The sequence below is a fragment of the Plectropomus leopardus genome, chromosome 7, assembly GCF_008729295.1.
Source record: "Plectropomus leopardus isolate mb chromosome 7, YSFRI_Pleo_2.0, whole genome shotgun sequence".
NCBI classification, from domain to species: Eukaryota; Metazoa; Chordata; class Actinopteri; order Perciformes; family Serranidae; genus Plectropomus; species Plectropomus leopardus.
Window position 1 is genome coordinate 21213491 of NC_056469.1, and position 16174 is coordinate 21229664.

The 16174-nt window shown below is 38.8% G+C and overlaps 1 protein-coding gene across 2 annotated transcripts; it reads right to left on the bottom strand.

The window, feature by feature from the left end:
* Nucleotides 1-816: 816 nt before the first annotated feature.
* Nucleotides 817-12855, bottom strand: csf3r (colony stimulating factor 3 receptor (granulocyte)). Of its 2 annotated transcripts, XM_042490230.1 has the most exons (18): nt 12743-12855; nt 10383-10460; nt 10026-10109; nt 8765-8839; nt 8284-8580; nt 7785-7917; nt 7479-7645; nt 6821-6990; nt 6521-6671; nt 6152-6234; nt 5822-6029; nt 4484-4672; nt 4165-4266; nt 3745-3891; nt 2736-2876; nt 2275-2371; nt 2119-2197; nt 817-1512 (listed from the first exon to the last, which is right to left on the bottom strand). In XM_042490230.1, the coding sequence occupies exons 4-18, from the start codon at nt 8826-8828 to the stop codon at nt 1045-1047; spliced, it is 2496 nt and encodes an 831-aa protein (XP_042346164.1). In that variant the 5' UTR covers nt 8829-8839; nt 10026-10109; nt 10383-10460; nt 12743-12855; the 3' UTR covers nt 817-1044. The 2 variants fall into 2 exon arrangements, with proteins under 2 accessions (XP_042346164.1, XP_042346166.1); XM_042490232.1 differs by lacking the exon at nt 10026-10109.
* Between the last annotated feature and the right edge of the window lie 3319 nt (nt 12856-16174).

Here is a 16174-nt window from a genome sequence, read left to right on the forward strand (position 1 = left end):
ACTATCCATTACCTCAACTAAAAGGAAACATAAGGCAGTGTGGACTACACTGAAAGTCATGTGTAATCAATATTTTTTTTCAGTTCCCGGTTTTTAATGAGTGCTCTTATTTTAGCTCTTTAATTAATTACAAAGTCTTGCTTTTTTGTACTTGTGTGTGTGACCTTAGGTTTTAATATATGAAACACTTTGTGTTACAGTTTTGCTTGTATGAAAAGTGCTATAAAATTAAAGTCTGATTGATTGATTGATTGATTGACTGATTGATAAAATCAGGTGTCCTATTTTACCAGCAAAATTCCTCACAGCCCTCAGTTAGTCTGCAAGACAGCACATCAGCCAGTTGTTAATGGTGATGAAAAAATATTGTGTTTCCTATTCCTCTTGTATTTCCCTGTAATAAGGTTTACAAAAAATATTGTAATGAAAAAAAAAACAGCAAACAAAGAATAAAAACAAACGCTACTTTAAAGTCTAAAAACCATTTGCCAAAAAGAGTCCCATTTTACCTGAAATCCCCACAGGCAGCTTTGTTGAGTGATGGTTTTACACACACGCAGTTTTCACTGAAAATTGCTCTGCTTCCAGTTTAAATCACATCCACAGCTACAGGGAATAACTTTTCTGGCAAACATGGTGGGTAAAGTGGTTCAGAGGTGAATGATCAGTCAATGGGAAAATCTTTTTTTTTCCCTGTCTTGTACAGTTTAATTTTTATATTCAAAGAAATTGTTTTAACTGTGTCCCCATGGTATAAAAAAAAGTATCACGCTGACATATAATCCCCACAAGAACATCATCTCAAAATATCAAATGTTTCTTCAGTAAAAAAGTTTATTTTCTAAAAAGGTGACATATCTACAAAGTGTGGTACAGACAGAGTATCATAATCGTCATTTATTCAAAGTGATTTTAGAATCAGATCTTGAATGCATTTACAACCTTATGCTCTGCTCAATCAACGTCTCACAATCAGCTCATTACAAACTCAGATCTACATGAACATGATGCAAAGCGGCTACATTTATAATCGGAAAAATACTTTTATTCATTGATGATATCATTCAGTGCTCGAAGAAAAGGAAACTCCTCCCACAAAATGTCTGCCCCTTTCTCAGGTACACAATCATGGCACGGTCCAAAAAAACATTGCTCATTTGGCATCCCATCAGCTGCGACATTCTGGTAGCACTTTGGACTGAAGGACTCTTCAGTCTCCAGGAGGGGCTGTGTGGACTCAGAGCGCAGGTACACATGGTCTTTAACTGTAGGGCTGCTGCATGGAGCGGTGAAGATCACAGTCGCGTAAGGAACAGAGTCGCTGTTTGAACCATTGTAGCCGATGATGAATGGTGAACCACAAATGGACTCTCCCAGGTCGCTGGTGTCCTCTGTGTTGCTCAACCACGGGTCATCGTCCTCTTTGCTTAGATTCACAGGGAAGTCCAGGAAGCTCAGTTGGGACAGGTACATTGGATCAGGCTCATCAGTGTCCCAGGGAAGATAGGAATCCTGAAAAATAAAAAACAAAAATAAATAAATAAATACTAATAATAATAATTAGTAAAGAATTTCTTAAATTTTGGAAAGAGCTAAAAATATAGATAGAGTCTTTACTTTGTCTCTTGCCATTTTTTTATCAATATATGTTAAATGAACAATTGACCCCCAAATCCCAAAGACATATTTGATATATTGCACGGTAGGTAAGAGGAAAAAACATTTTTGACTTTGGAGTGAACTGTCCCTTTAATTAAAATTAAAGAAGCATTCATGGCTTTTTTGACTACTTGGAGTCTGTGAAAAAAGCTGTAAACACTACGCTGACATACAAAATGATTAGTGTGTTTGCAAACAGCTGCTTGTTTACACATCCTGCAGACATGGTGCAACATTATCATTTATTTAGTGGTGTGTTTGTGGCCACCTAGGGAGTCCAATATCCAAGTCCAGGATTCCCTTTCCATTCCAATTCCAGAGGGAGACATCTGGCTCTACAGCTGATAAATGCTCACTTTGTCACCAGCTTACTTAGTATATCTGCTGTTTAGTGGTGGGCAGGTAGTGCACAGAGGATTTATTGCTGCTTTTTATCTTGCATGGAATTATATTCCATACCTGTGTTGATTCTGATGTCCATCTCTTGATGCTGCTATTAGCCGGATCTGGAACAGTTGGCCAAAAATGACCCTTCAGCCTGCAAAAGAAAGAAAAATGTTTTGAGAACAAATGGTGTCACAAATTTACAGTGAAAGACTGTAGCAATGATCTCACCTTCTGTGAGTGGAGAAACAAGTCATGACTATTAAGATGACCAACAACGCCAGGCCGACACCGGACACAGTTACAACCGTCACAACACCAACAGCATCTGAGAGGAGAGACACACATTTTACTTCTGAATGAAATGTCTGCTCTCTTGATCTCTCTATTTTAGGATATGATGATATGTTTGGAGGCCTTTTTCCTTTTTACTAGTCCGGTAACATTATCTCCGCCATCTTTCTCAGCTTAGCTGTTCCACAATTGGAGACTGACCTCTGGTGGCAGAGGTTGTGCACCGCAATACAGTGCATCCCCTTAATACAGCACCTCCGTATCAGTTTAATGGAAAAAGGAGCGTCTGTCTGTTTTGTCAGTATTTAAAATCATACCATCAGGATTTCTTAATACCTGATATACAATAGTAGCTTGATAACACCCAAGCCTAGACACTGTCAAATGATGATACCCACCAAAGGGATCAAATTTAAAATGAATTGTTGATCCGTTCAGGCTCCCACCAAACGTGCTGACCATCATCAAAGCGTCATACAGAAACACAGTGTTGAGGCCTTTCAGGACCACTCTCCTCTCCTCCGGGTCAGCATTCACGACTGAAAGAAAAGTCAGACATTAAAAAGCATAAAATATAGGTGTTATTATACCTAGGATGCAGGATTGTTTGCTTATTCAATTACATTACGTGTTTCACCTCTTTATATTTGGGGTTCGGTTTTTTTCATGCTGTGTCGCTTGCATGTCTGCTGCTTACAGTCTGGCACGTGATTGCTACCTTTTATGAACGTGTTAACAAGCAAATTTTGCTTACATATTTGCCATAGTGTTTTTATGTCAGCATAGTATTTACTTTATTTATCTTTTTTTTAAAAAAAAAAGTCATTAATGGTGCTTCGATTTAACTCGAGAAAATTTCCTCCAAAACACAGGAAGAAATTACAAGTTAAGAGTTACAAGAAAATAAGCATTCATTTTGCTATAAAAACGTAAAAAAAGATGAACACACACACACACACACACACTAACAAGAACAATAACAATAATAACGATTATTATTATTACTTTTATTATTATAGTTTTTAAACATTTTCCATAATTTTAAAAATCATTATTTACTTCTAAAAATTGATCTCTCTCTCTCTCTCTCTTTCTTTTTGTAAAATGAATTTTCTTGTTGCCTTTTCCAAAACCTTCAAACAAACTTGCATAGGTTTTTAAAGGTTTAAATGCATACAAAAGGCATCTGAATGCAACGCAAGAAACAGGTGTAATTTCAGGTTTTAAAGAGGTAAGGGACCTGGCATGTGGTTGCTACCTTTTGAAAGGTCTTCTTTACAGAAAAATACACCGGCACACTCTTCTAGTGGGTCGTAAATGATTGTTGAGAGAGATAACTTCAGTATTGTTTCATTTTGTTTATTTAGGAAGATCCAGCATACTATATCTTTAAGGTCTTTAACCTACCGTTAATGGGTCCTTCCTCATTCCAGTAGAAGACTTTGTAGCTCTGGATAATCCCATTCCTTTGGTCTAATGGTATCTCATCCCAGGTGAGCTCAACATATGACTGCCAGCTCTTTTTAATGTGTATTTTTGGAACCATGGATGGAGCTTTAAAGAACAATACAATCATGAGTTATCACAATTATAATGAGTTATCATGCTCATGATTTGAAACCTTCAGGCCAGCCAAAATAATTATTCATTTCTATCCACAAGAGGGCATTATTCCATCATGTATCAATTGTTTCTGATAGGTTGCACAATATATTTTTTTACTCATGTGAATCAACTCTTTTCTCACTTCTTCAAAGTTGAGACAGACCAACTCTCACACCCCTGCCTGCTCTTTGTGTGATCCTCTTTATGTCTTTGGTGACTTACCCTTTTGTTTCGAGTAGGCATTAACAGTCTGAGGACGGCCTATCCCATCCTTAAACCTAGGATACACAGAGATCCCATAGGGCTTGTAGGGCTCAAAGCTGCCTATTGATGAGAGTGAAGAAGTTAGAGTGTATCAGTGCCCATAAGCTCCTAACAGTGTGTACACAGGCAGGATGTGCACAGGAAAAAGAAGACCTTGGGTTAGAGTGATTTCTCTGGGCAAAGGATGAACACTAGATTAGGAAAACCAAATAAAAGAAAGTAACAATAAGAAGCACATGGATCTTCTAACCTGCAATACAAATACTATAAAACATACCTGTTATAAGAAGACCCGTCTGGTTTCTGTTGGCGATTTCAAACTGGGTGAGCGAGAGGTCTGTTTGTAGCAAAGGTCTCCATTCCACCACAAAACCTGAGAGACCGGGAGAGGAAAGGCTTTTCCACTGGACCAGTAGGGATCTGTCATCATGGGGAATAACTGCGACATCTGATATCACTGTTTGAGCTGCAGACACATAATATATCAAACACATTGTGGGAAAAATGCATGAAACTGTATATTTGAGCAATTTTATAAAAAAGTTTAAAGCTGGGGTAGACAATTTTATTTTGTCCCATTGTAAACACTGTACGCATTGTAATTTAAGTGGACTGGAGGAAGACTAGATGTCTGCACCTCCTCTTGACTCTGTTTGCGTTTCTACTGGCTGTCCTACAGATGTTGATGCTCATGCACGTCCTTTCAGATGGTGAAAGCCATCAGTGGTGAGGAACCGTGCAGGGAACGTTGCTATTCCAGTATTGGCAACAACTACCAACACTGTAAAACAATTCAAAAACAGAAACAGACTAATTTTTTAAAAAAGTCTTAAAGAGAATCTGACAATAAATGAAACAAGACACTTGTTGATAACGGTGAAGCATTTCAGATGTGGAAAGAAAATGCTAAGAATTTAGCCTTTTGTGAACCGGTGCCAAAGACTCATGGCTGGTGCCGGGAGAAAAGTGGGCAGCAGCTCTGAAGACAGACCCCCTGCTCAGCGGCCACTGCAACCCGAATTCAGCTAGCTGCAGCAGCCAACTGAAGGTCCGTCTCCTGAGGCGCTGCCCGCTCTCCCAGTTGCGGAAAAGCAGTCCACACCGGCAGAGAGCAAGGCAGAGGGAAGGTGGAATGGATAAGTAGCTAATTCTTTTTTTATTTGTTTTTATTATTACTATTTTGGGGGGCTTTTACTGCTTTATTGATATTGCAGCTTGAGAGTGACAGGAAAGGGGGGTGAGAGAGAGGGGATGTCTTGCAGCAAAGGGCCGCAGATGCAACTCAAACTCTGCAAAAGGACTAGAGGCTCACCCTAACTAGATAATTCTTGTCTCATAAATTTTGTTGTCTGACAAAAAAAGAAGGAGTGGTTGAATGAATGCACTGTGGGCAACTCCACAATAAAATATAATTAAATACACTAATGTACTGGAAACACTGGGTTGCTGTAAGAAGCGTCTGAATGTGCCCGTGGTCGTCTGGTAGGTGGGGCTTTGGAAAGAGACAGGAGAGCTGCAGGAGGACGGTGTATTTTCACATTCTGATGTCTCTTTTTGCCTTTTCCAGATTTCTGCCAACCCCAGCTTTAAGCAGGTTTAAGGCTGTCAATGTTACCTTTAGGTAGGTAAATCTGAACTTCAGTGGGGGAGGATCTCCCTGCGGCATTCACAGCACTCAGATACAGTCTCTTTGCTCTCCCAGGAAGCTGGAATGTACAGTAATTCTCTTTTGTTGAGCACACCTTTCCCTTTTCACCTGGCAGCGTCTTCACTGACACAATGTATGACACATTTTGGCTGTTGGCACGGAATTGTTTTGATGGCTAAAACAGAAGAGAAAGGTGAGAGGATATTTGAAAGACAGGCCTCACACATTCAACCAGAGCTGTAACAGAAAATACATCAATCTGTGACAGGTGCGAAGCAATATATGATGTGTGTGTACCTTCCAAAACAAGTGTATGCTGAGTTGCTTGTGCATGTGATCCCCTGATACCTTCATCCAGGAGTCTAAACGTCCAGTGGGAGCTGAAAAGAAAGACACGGCTGTCAGCTTAGAAGCTTGTCAAAACACTGCTCTTCTCTTCTCACTCTTTAAAAACTGAAACTTTCCTATATGAGACAGGTCTATGGATTCACTGCCAGGGTGTGAACTCAATACATCAATTCAGCCTGTGCTATAAAGCAAAGCAATGGGAGATGTAGAACAAGGTATTAGCATATATTGAAAAGACCAGGATATGGAAGAAAAGGCAATAGATTGGAAAATGTTAGAGTGACTGATTGCTTCACTCTGAATTGATCGAAGCCTTACCACTCTCCAAGGTGACTCCAGACTGGCTGCGGCTCCATTCACTCCAGGGGCTCTGCTGGTATCTGACTCTGATCTGGGCGAGATACTTAGTCCCATGGAGGAGACGGCACAGGTCCAGAGATCTTGTTTGTCTACTCCGGATCACTTGGATCTAATATATGTTCACATAAACACAGATATGACTCTGGGCATTCATGTAATAAACTTCCAGCAGGTTATACTACTAATGGTTGTTTGTAGCTGCTATATCAAAAGTTATAGTTTTTTGTTTATATTGACACTGGAATGAATGAAACTCACTGGTGGGTCATTCCATTGGCTGCTGTCAGCCGTCTTAAGCCGGACTTCAAGATTCAGTCGGTAGTCATGCATCCAGGCCTGCTGTTGAGATAAGCTCCAGCTCAGCTTTAGGCAGTTGTACCTTTTGGGCACCGCATGAATCCTCAGAATCGCTGGTCGGTCAAACTTAGCTGTAATAAAACAGTCAACAGAGCAATGATGCAATTTAGATGTGCTTTATGTTTTTGTTTCCCAATTCTTTTAGGCAGAAAAATTACAGATTAGATTTAACCCCAGTTTGTATCATCCATGTACAATCATTATATCTAAGTGGTCATACACTGCAGTCAGAGGTGTTAAAATATCATTAAGAGTACTGTAGCAATCATCAGACACACGATGGTTTAAAAAACTCATAAGTGACATCAGACTTTGTGAAGCTCCTTTTGGGGGTAGCAAAAGTATTTACACACCATTTTATCAACATACGCAGTAATACTCCCTAACACCTGTAAACACACTTTGATTTAAAATAGGATTGTTCAGAGCAGTATAATAATTTAATCAAATACCAGATGGCGGCCAGTAAATGACCCTTTGGTCGAAGTTACTGTTTGCCCACAAGAGAAAAAAAATTTAAGTAAACATTCAATAGATACATATTTTCTGTATTTCACACCTGCACTGATGGGTTCCAAAATGACAGGCGCTGAGGTTGCTACTCCAAGTTCATTCACTGCCTTCACATATATTTCAATATCTGAGAAGAGAACAAAGCCGGAGCGAGGGATTGTATAGTGGTGGATTCCTGGCAGCAGCTTGTAAGTGTTGTTCTCGTTAGAATCCCTGAAATGAGGAAATCAGAAATCAGAAATGTTTGAAACTCAGTTGTGCAACCTCACATACATATTATGACACTTAAACATTCCTGACAAAGTGAAGTTTGCTTTCTGGTAACTGTTTTAGCTTATTTGCAGAATATTACCGAATCTCGGTGTGAAGGGTGTACTTTGTAGGCAGGTGGGTCTCCTGTTGCCCAGGGGCCCAGCTACAGGTCAGGGTGTTCGGGTTGGTGAGGTTTGTCTGACAGCTGAGGTTCTGTGGTGCTTGTGGTGGATCTATTGACGGAAAAAAGTTTTTTTCAATGGATTTGTTACAGGAGGTTCTGTATGGCATCAGTGTGCTGATACCATCTTTGCTGCTTTTACTGGAAAGCTCGAAAATGTGAATAGATCTATTAAACTTGTCAAATCTCTGTCAGATGGGTGGACAAATAAAGTAAAGTTAATTTAAGTGTCCAGTGTTGGAAGTTTAACTTTCTATATTTTATGTTGTTGTTAATCTTGCTTTAAAAATGCCATATATTCCCTTTTTTCGGGGGGGTGGGTGTGGGTGTTCATTTGCGGATCATGAACAAGTTGTATAAGCAAGTTTACGTGATTATTAATGATCAAACATGCGCAAGAAATTTAAATCTTTCTCACATCCAGCTCTGATCTCCACTCCTCCAACTACTTGAGTTGTAGAGGCATGGACACAGCAGGTGAGGAACTCCCTGGTGTGATTGAAGCTCGGTATAACAACCTCAGATATCCTGCTGCTTTCATTGGCCACGGAGCTGCTGGGGAGGAAGCCATTGCCGAGGCGCCACTCTATACGAACATTTTGTCCAATAACCTGAGGGCAGCTGTCTCTGATGACACATGTGGCTGTGACTGGTGACCCCAAACGCACCACCGAGCTGGACGTCTGGACCGTCGCACACGGCAGCATGACATCGTCTGCACAATGAGAAAATGAATTTAAATGTGTGAAAGAGAACATTAATTGTAAATGCTGTAGCTTTATATTTAGTTTGGACAGATATCTCCAGGGCAGAGAAAAGAAAGGTGAAATAACAATTGTCTTGGTAACTGCTGGTATTTCCATTTAGATTTGCTATTTCAACCTTAGAGCAACACTCACCATTTCTCGCTCCATTCACAAACGCCACCAGCGTGACAATCACTGACACCCATGTGGATATCATGATGATAAAACCTGTAAGGCAGCCAAAATAAAATGCATATTCTTAAATTACAAATTCTCATGCCCTATCAAAACAATATCTGAATTATCATTACTTCCAAATGACAAGGTGCATTATGTGATGTAGGTACTGGGAGCGATACCATCCGTCTGTCTTTAAAAGACATCATCAACACCATGTTTCATGGGTGATATGAGCAAGCCTGTGATTTCCATAATGCATAGTGTTTTAATGGACAGCTGGCAAATGCACTCACTGCTGCACAACAGCAGAGAGAAGCCTGCAGTGCTGCCGGTGTTAAGGGTTTGCAGAACAAACTGACGCATGACAATATTACACTGATGTCAGCATGGGTCCACGTTTATGTAAAATGATTACACAAATGATGTCATATTCAAGATGATACAAATTTAAATTGTCTGTAGACAGAATAAATAAGAATGCTGTATTTCTCCTCTCATCTTATATTAGAAGATTGTAATTGCCCATTGTTAGAAGGTAAGGATACGGGGACGCGTATAATTTCATACTTTTTATATGGAATGTATTGCTGTCGTTTTTATTTTATGTTCTTAGGGTATGTCCTTTATGTATTTTAATGGTTAAACTGAAGGCAAATTTTTACATTTGTGGACAAATAAGTTTCCGTAAATTCTTAACTGGCCGTGTTCACTGCTGGAAAGACGATCTTTTTATTAAAATTGGTTGTCTATGCAGTAACCAGACAAAAATACTTTTGAAATAGGCACTTCATGGCCATATACTGTATATTTGATTTTGCTCAACAGGTAGAAAACCAACTATTACCAGGATATACTGCACCACTTTGGCCCTACAAACACTCCTGCAAGGAGATGACGTAGTGCTAGTTTCCAATGTGGTGGCCAGCAAGTAACAAATGATCTTGACTTGCAGTTAAACAGTAAGCTAAGACATGTTTCTGCAAACATTTTAGGCAAGAAACAGGCAACGAAGTTACAGAATCTCGGTTTATATTTGATCAGAACTGCATAGTTTTACTATGTGATCTCAGTATTTTCAGCATGCATTCTTGGAGAACAGAAAACAATATGGCGCCTGTTCACAATTTCTTATAATACAGCCAAACAGTGCACTAAAATATGTTTCTGAAGACATTTTAGTTGAGAAATAACAGAATTTGTTTTTAATCGGCACTGCCTAGTTTTACAGTTTAACCTGAGTTTGGCCTGAGTTTGAGAGAGTCAGAGAGGTGGGGCTCGCATTCAGTCCGCTTCTATGATGTCTTTATGTCCATGGTGGCTGTGGGCATACAAAAATGAAGAGGTACAATTATAGTTTGAGCGACAGCCCCAGAGACAGCAATTTTCGCAAATGAGCAGGCAGGTCTTCGCGCTGGCAAGATGAAGAGAAGTTTAACATAGTTTGTTTACACATATAACCCTCATTGTTATGATATAAACCTTGTGGAAGATGGGCAAAGTGTCCTTTAAATCTCCTTATTAAATTCAAGAATTTATTGGGACATCATTACAAGCAAAAGTTAAAATGACTTTTCAGAACTGAAACACTCACCTTTACAGAATCATGAAACCTTAAAATTCAACTGGACTGTAGTTGAGGCCCACACATGCCTTCACAGCATTTCTTCATCTGTGTAGGAGGAAAGATAATGCAGTTATTTGTCTGGAATAACTCTGAAACAATTAATTTAATAGATTATATAATTTAGTTGTTTTACTGGCAGAAAGCTGACAACACTTTTTCCCTAATAAAAGAAAAGTACATGTAGATTTTTGTGATACACCATATATTGTGAAAAGGGGGCGGGGGTCATTAACCTAAACTACCTAAAGAGCCATTTTTGAAAAGAAAGAAAGAAAGATTAGATTTTTGGTTATTTTGCTTTCATAATATATCTTCTATCAGACAGTATAAAGAAAACCTTAAAAAAACTTCTGATACAAAAAAAAACTGTAACTGGGATCATTTCATGGTGCAATCTATACTTAAATATACTCAATACTCCATCTTTCATTGGATCAAACTTTAAATCATTATCTAGTAGTACAAATATTTCTGATAACAGTACACATATGTTACTGAGAACTCAGCAGGAAGGAAAGCTCTCATGTTATCTGATGGCAGATTACATAGACTGATTTCTCCACCAGAGATAAGTTTCACACAGGCACGCTCACGCACACAAACACATTTACACACACAGAGCCAGTAAGTGAGACCACAGCATTGAGAAACTTCCTGTGGTCTTGTAACACTCGGTCTTAGTCTCCCTGACTGAATCTGATGAGAAATGGAAGAATCCATCGTTCTTCCCGGCCAAAACATGTTGGCAACATCTCCAAGTTTATTGTCAACAGACTTTAAAAAGCTCAATTCAACTTAATTTTTAAAGCCAACATGAACCAATTGAGATGATTTGTTATTACATTTCCATTAATCTCAGAATTTCTGGCTGAGACCGACTCTATACCTTTGGGCACGAATGTTATGTCTAGACTGTCAATTTAGATGACGAGGTAATACCTTAATAAATTGTAACTATCACTCAAACTCACAGTCAGATCGCTGCCCTCAGCACACAATAACCTCCTGTTTGGTGAAGTCTGCGTTAAAGCGTTGTGAGAGAAATGGAGTTTCTCCCTGTTTCTTATCAGCCGTGTGCATAAAGGCCTCCATTTTCCCCTGCTTTGCTTTTTAGAATTGCTGCTTACTACTAATAGGTAATTGCCTGTGGCTCTGACAAAAGGCAATCGAGATAAAGAGAGAGGGAGGCAGAGGGAGAGGAGAGATTTGCTATTAAATTTAAAGTACATTTTTGTCAACAGGCTCAATTTGATACCAGATGGTACAAAATAAAACAGCTTTTTTTTAAGGTGTGTTGGTCAATTTTGTCCCTGATGTATTGATGCAAATGTGTTATCTGGATTCATGTTTTTGTCTCGGTGAGTCACTACGCGAAGAGACATTTTGCTATAGCCAGCATATGTTTCCTCTCTTTTTACTGTTGGAGGTTACAAACACCCACTTTCAGGATTTGGCAATATCCTTGACACAGAGTGCAGTGACAAACCTGCCACTATTTCCCCTTTTTGGTCTTAGTAATCATACTCAGAACTGTGCTTTAAACAAGGAATTTCAAAAAAGTTTAAAAAAAATTTTTTTTTGTTTTTTTTATTTAGAGATGCATCAATACTTGGTGGTTCTTCAAGCTCAAACATAGTGAACTTCAGTATCAGCAGTTGTAAAAGTCCCAAAAACTCAAAAGGAGGAAAGAAATTTGTTTCACATCCTCTTCTTTAATAGATGACCAGATCAAAATCATGTTTTCTATGGATTAACACGCAAACGTTACTTCCACAGTCACCATTTGAAAGAATGTCACAATGAAAAAACAGCCCACAAAACTCACAAAATAAATTGCTTGCATAAAAATAAGGCTAAATATATTCCAGTGTGTTTTTTTTCTTAATGGTCTTTTGTAATTTTCACACGTTCTAAGCATTAAACTTCAAGTATCTTTACTTTAAACGGATTATCTTATCATAAAATTCCTCCTTAAATCCTGAATATTTGAAGATCCCCTCTATCTGTAGTATTTCATGTTTGTTAAACGTTCTGGCATTATTAGACAAGAAACTACAAAGGATGATAAATGGCACAAGTACAATACAGAACAGCCAAAAAAAAAAAAGAAAAAGAAAAATCTGATTAAAGAAGTGTTTTTAATGGATTTAAGGTGAGCTGTCCACGAGTTGGATCAGGAAGCAGCTCTCCAGCCTGAACCTGTGTCACTCAGAGACAACTTTAGTGAAGTTTCCCTCTCCATTCTGGCACAAGTATCAAAATGAAAGGAGCGGCAAATCGCTTGATGTGAAGATAAAGGAGAGCCATCAGAGAGGCTTGCCACTCACCACACAACAGCTGCAGCAGACACAGAAAGACGAGAGGCTCTCATCAGCCCTGATAGTGCCAGATGAAACGGTGTGGCTCAAAGCAGCTCAGATTCGAGGACATATGTGTGTGTTAGCCAAGCAGCGGCAGCACCAGCAGCAGTAACATCCTTGTTTTTGAGTTTGTGAAACTTCACTATTTTCCAGGAAGAAACACATGACTGATGAGGGGCCCAGTTGTGGGAAGAAAAAGTTGGGGGTTTAAAGTCTTTGAAAGAAAAGACTTGAATAGTTCAACTAAAAAATAATCAAATCTGGAACAACTTCAATAATTCTTCACAGGTGATACTGGACATTGAGATATACATTATAGTTGTAGAAGAGCTGTAAGAAATATTATTGCTATATATTTATATTTATCAATATGTATTGATTCTGAACGTCAAGGGACTTGAATACCAATTTTTCTGCAGATTTGATACAGCTGCACAAGCTGCTCTTTCTCGCTCTCGATCTTTTTGTTCATGTTTACAACAGTTATTCTGCTGTTCTCTGCTTCTAACCAAGAAAAGAAAGTTTGTCATCATCATGTTACAGTTCTATTCTTTTAATGTTTTAGGAAGAGATTTAAAGTTTTTGATCTCAATGTCAATTTTTTCCCCTTCGGTATCATAAATGGAATGAAAAAGTTATATTTTTCAATGTATTGTATCGAAGAAATTCCACTATTGTGAAAACACTACTTTATACTATATATTGCATTTGCAGTGTCTGGGAGTAGTGGACCAGAGGCAGTCTCAGAGAAAAATGAACACCTAAGTGCCAAAAACTGCAGTTCCTCCGATGGTCACGTGAGGCTGGCTCCAGAAGCCAGTGTGGGGGGTTCTATATTTATTTATTTCTTTTACCTATTTTAATGTATGACCTGTAAAAAATTGGCAATTTTTGCAATAAGCTCAATCGAGTGGCTTTTTTTTCTGACATGTTTGTATATCTTCTTTTTCTGATTTGAACTACTACTTGAACTAACTTCCCCGCTAGCCAAAAACATGCTGAGACATTGATATTTGGTTGAACTTAGGTTGTGACGACAGGTGACCAAAATTCAACGTCAGGACAACCTCTAATGTCAACACTGATTTGACATATAGAATAAAGTAACCAAAATCAAAACATCTCATGCTAGCATCATCTTGGTGTTGAACAATGATATTTAGTCGTAACGTTTGGGGAACAAAACCCAACATCAGTAGATATTTAAATTATTCTCAACCTGATTTTAATTTTGACCCAAATTTAGAGTCCCATGACTTTCTGTCATATTGATGTCTGGTGCCAGCTGGGTTAAGTTGACCAAACTAGATTTCTTCTTTGTGTAGCTTTGCCGTACTTCAACTTCTTCCAGTGTGAAGTAAATGGTAGCTCCCAAAGTTATGCTTTCCCATCATTGTGCATCTGTGATCGCTGATTGAGTAATAAAAACAGTCATTTCACCTCAATTTGAAGTAATTAAATGTCAATCTCTGAACAGGTGGCTGGCCTTTGCTTGTTTAAGTGTACAGAGGTATTTCAACTTCATTTAATGGTCTTTTCCCACAAGGTGTTAATATGGCGGCTGTCAAGTGCCCTATAATACGACTCCAGGGAGCCATCTTGAAGAATGCAATAAGTCTGGTTCAGGCTGACCCCTCTGTGTTGAGCGTGACCTTTGAAGTAGCGGATCTGCTGTATCACCACGGCTGCCTCAAAACGCAGTCGTCTCCCTCTCTGAGCTGGTCTAAGCCTTTGTCGGCGTAGTAATAGAACAAGCTCTTAAATGGGATTGTAAACTGTGCCTTGACCCCCCAAGGGCACTTGAAACTACTTGCCATATCACGTTTATTAGCTTATTAAATTGTAAAATGATTCTCTGGTTGAGGCCTCATTTAAAATGGTACGCGAGCCAGCGAGCCAGTAAGCTCACCCACTCAACTTTTAATCTAATGGCCGCATCCCTGCTCGGTCACTCCGTCACTCTCAAAAAAACATAATGGAAGCTAACTGTTAATCAAGAGGCCGCTGGAGGACGAATTAAATGCACACAGTGGTAGGTTTGTGAATAGGAATCAACGGGAGAGAAGGAAAGCAGTCACTAATTAAAAATACATTAACTGGTTATCATGCGTTGACATATTTTGCTTGATCTTTTTTCCTAATCAGCAGTAATGAACGCAGCGTTCTCCATCCACTGGGTATTAACATGCTACGTTTCAGTGAGCAGTAAAATTAGCTGAGGGCCCTGAAGCTAAGTTGAGCTGATGAAGCTTTGCTAGGTTTGATTACGGTTCTTGTACTGTACTTAATAGAATGCTGTCTCCTCTTTAGATTCCTATTCACACCGGAGATGTGACTAACCCCAAATTAGTCACTGCTGGGAACATCTATCTTCTATGATACAGAGAATTACAGCCGTTAACTGCAATCACAACTGCTGTAATAATGGCTTCTGCATTTCATGGATACTACATTCAAATCTAAAAATATTTAAGGCCCTTTTGAAACAATGCTGTCCTACTCCACTCAACCCCATGAGTAAAAATCAATATACAGTTTTTTTCTTTTTCTAACAAGTACTAAAAGTGTTCTCAAAGCAGCCCTTTAACCACAGAACTACAAGTCAGAGATATTTATGTGCTATTAAATACTCAATACTGACCTCACAGCTGTAATTACTGACACCAGTCCTGCTAGAAACGCACAGGAAAAGTGTTTATATTTTAGTACTGTAGTGAGTTATATGATGAATGACCCTTGTTGGTACAACTGGGTCGTCACATCAACAAATTTTAATGGAATGCAACAAAGAACTCGAATTACTCTCACTGAATGCCTCCACACAACAGTTAAGTTGCACTTACAGTTTCATGTCTATGACAACATTGGGGTCCACCAGCAGCACAAAAGATCTATACATATAACAGTTTTTATGTGGACACCCAACATTAGTGTCACCAATTCAGTGTCTCAGCAAATGTTTCCCCTTCTGTTTCTAAGATATGATGTTAAATAATGGCCAGAAAAGTGTTTTTGCAGAACATTATGAAAGTTGACCTTTTACCTTTCGGATCGTCCCTTCATCATTTCATCCTATTAGAACATTTGTTTGAAATTAAAGAATTTGAATTCTCGAGTTTTGGCCAAAAACACGTTGTATGAGGTCACGGTGACCTTGAACTTGGACCACTATTTCTATTCAGTTCATTCTTGAATCCAAGTGGATGTTTGTGCCAAATTTAAAGAAAACTCCCTTTAAGATCCTCTTCTGATATTGCATTCATGACAATGAGACGGACATCAGGTCACAATGACCCTTGATCACCAAATTCGAATCAGTTCATTGTTGAGACTAAGTGGATGTTTGTGCCAATTTTGAGGAATTTTCTCAAGGTGTTATTGCGATATCCTGTTCACAAG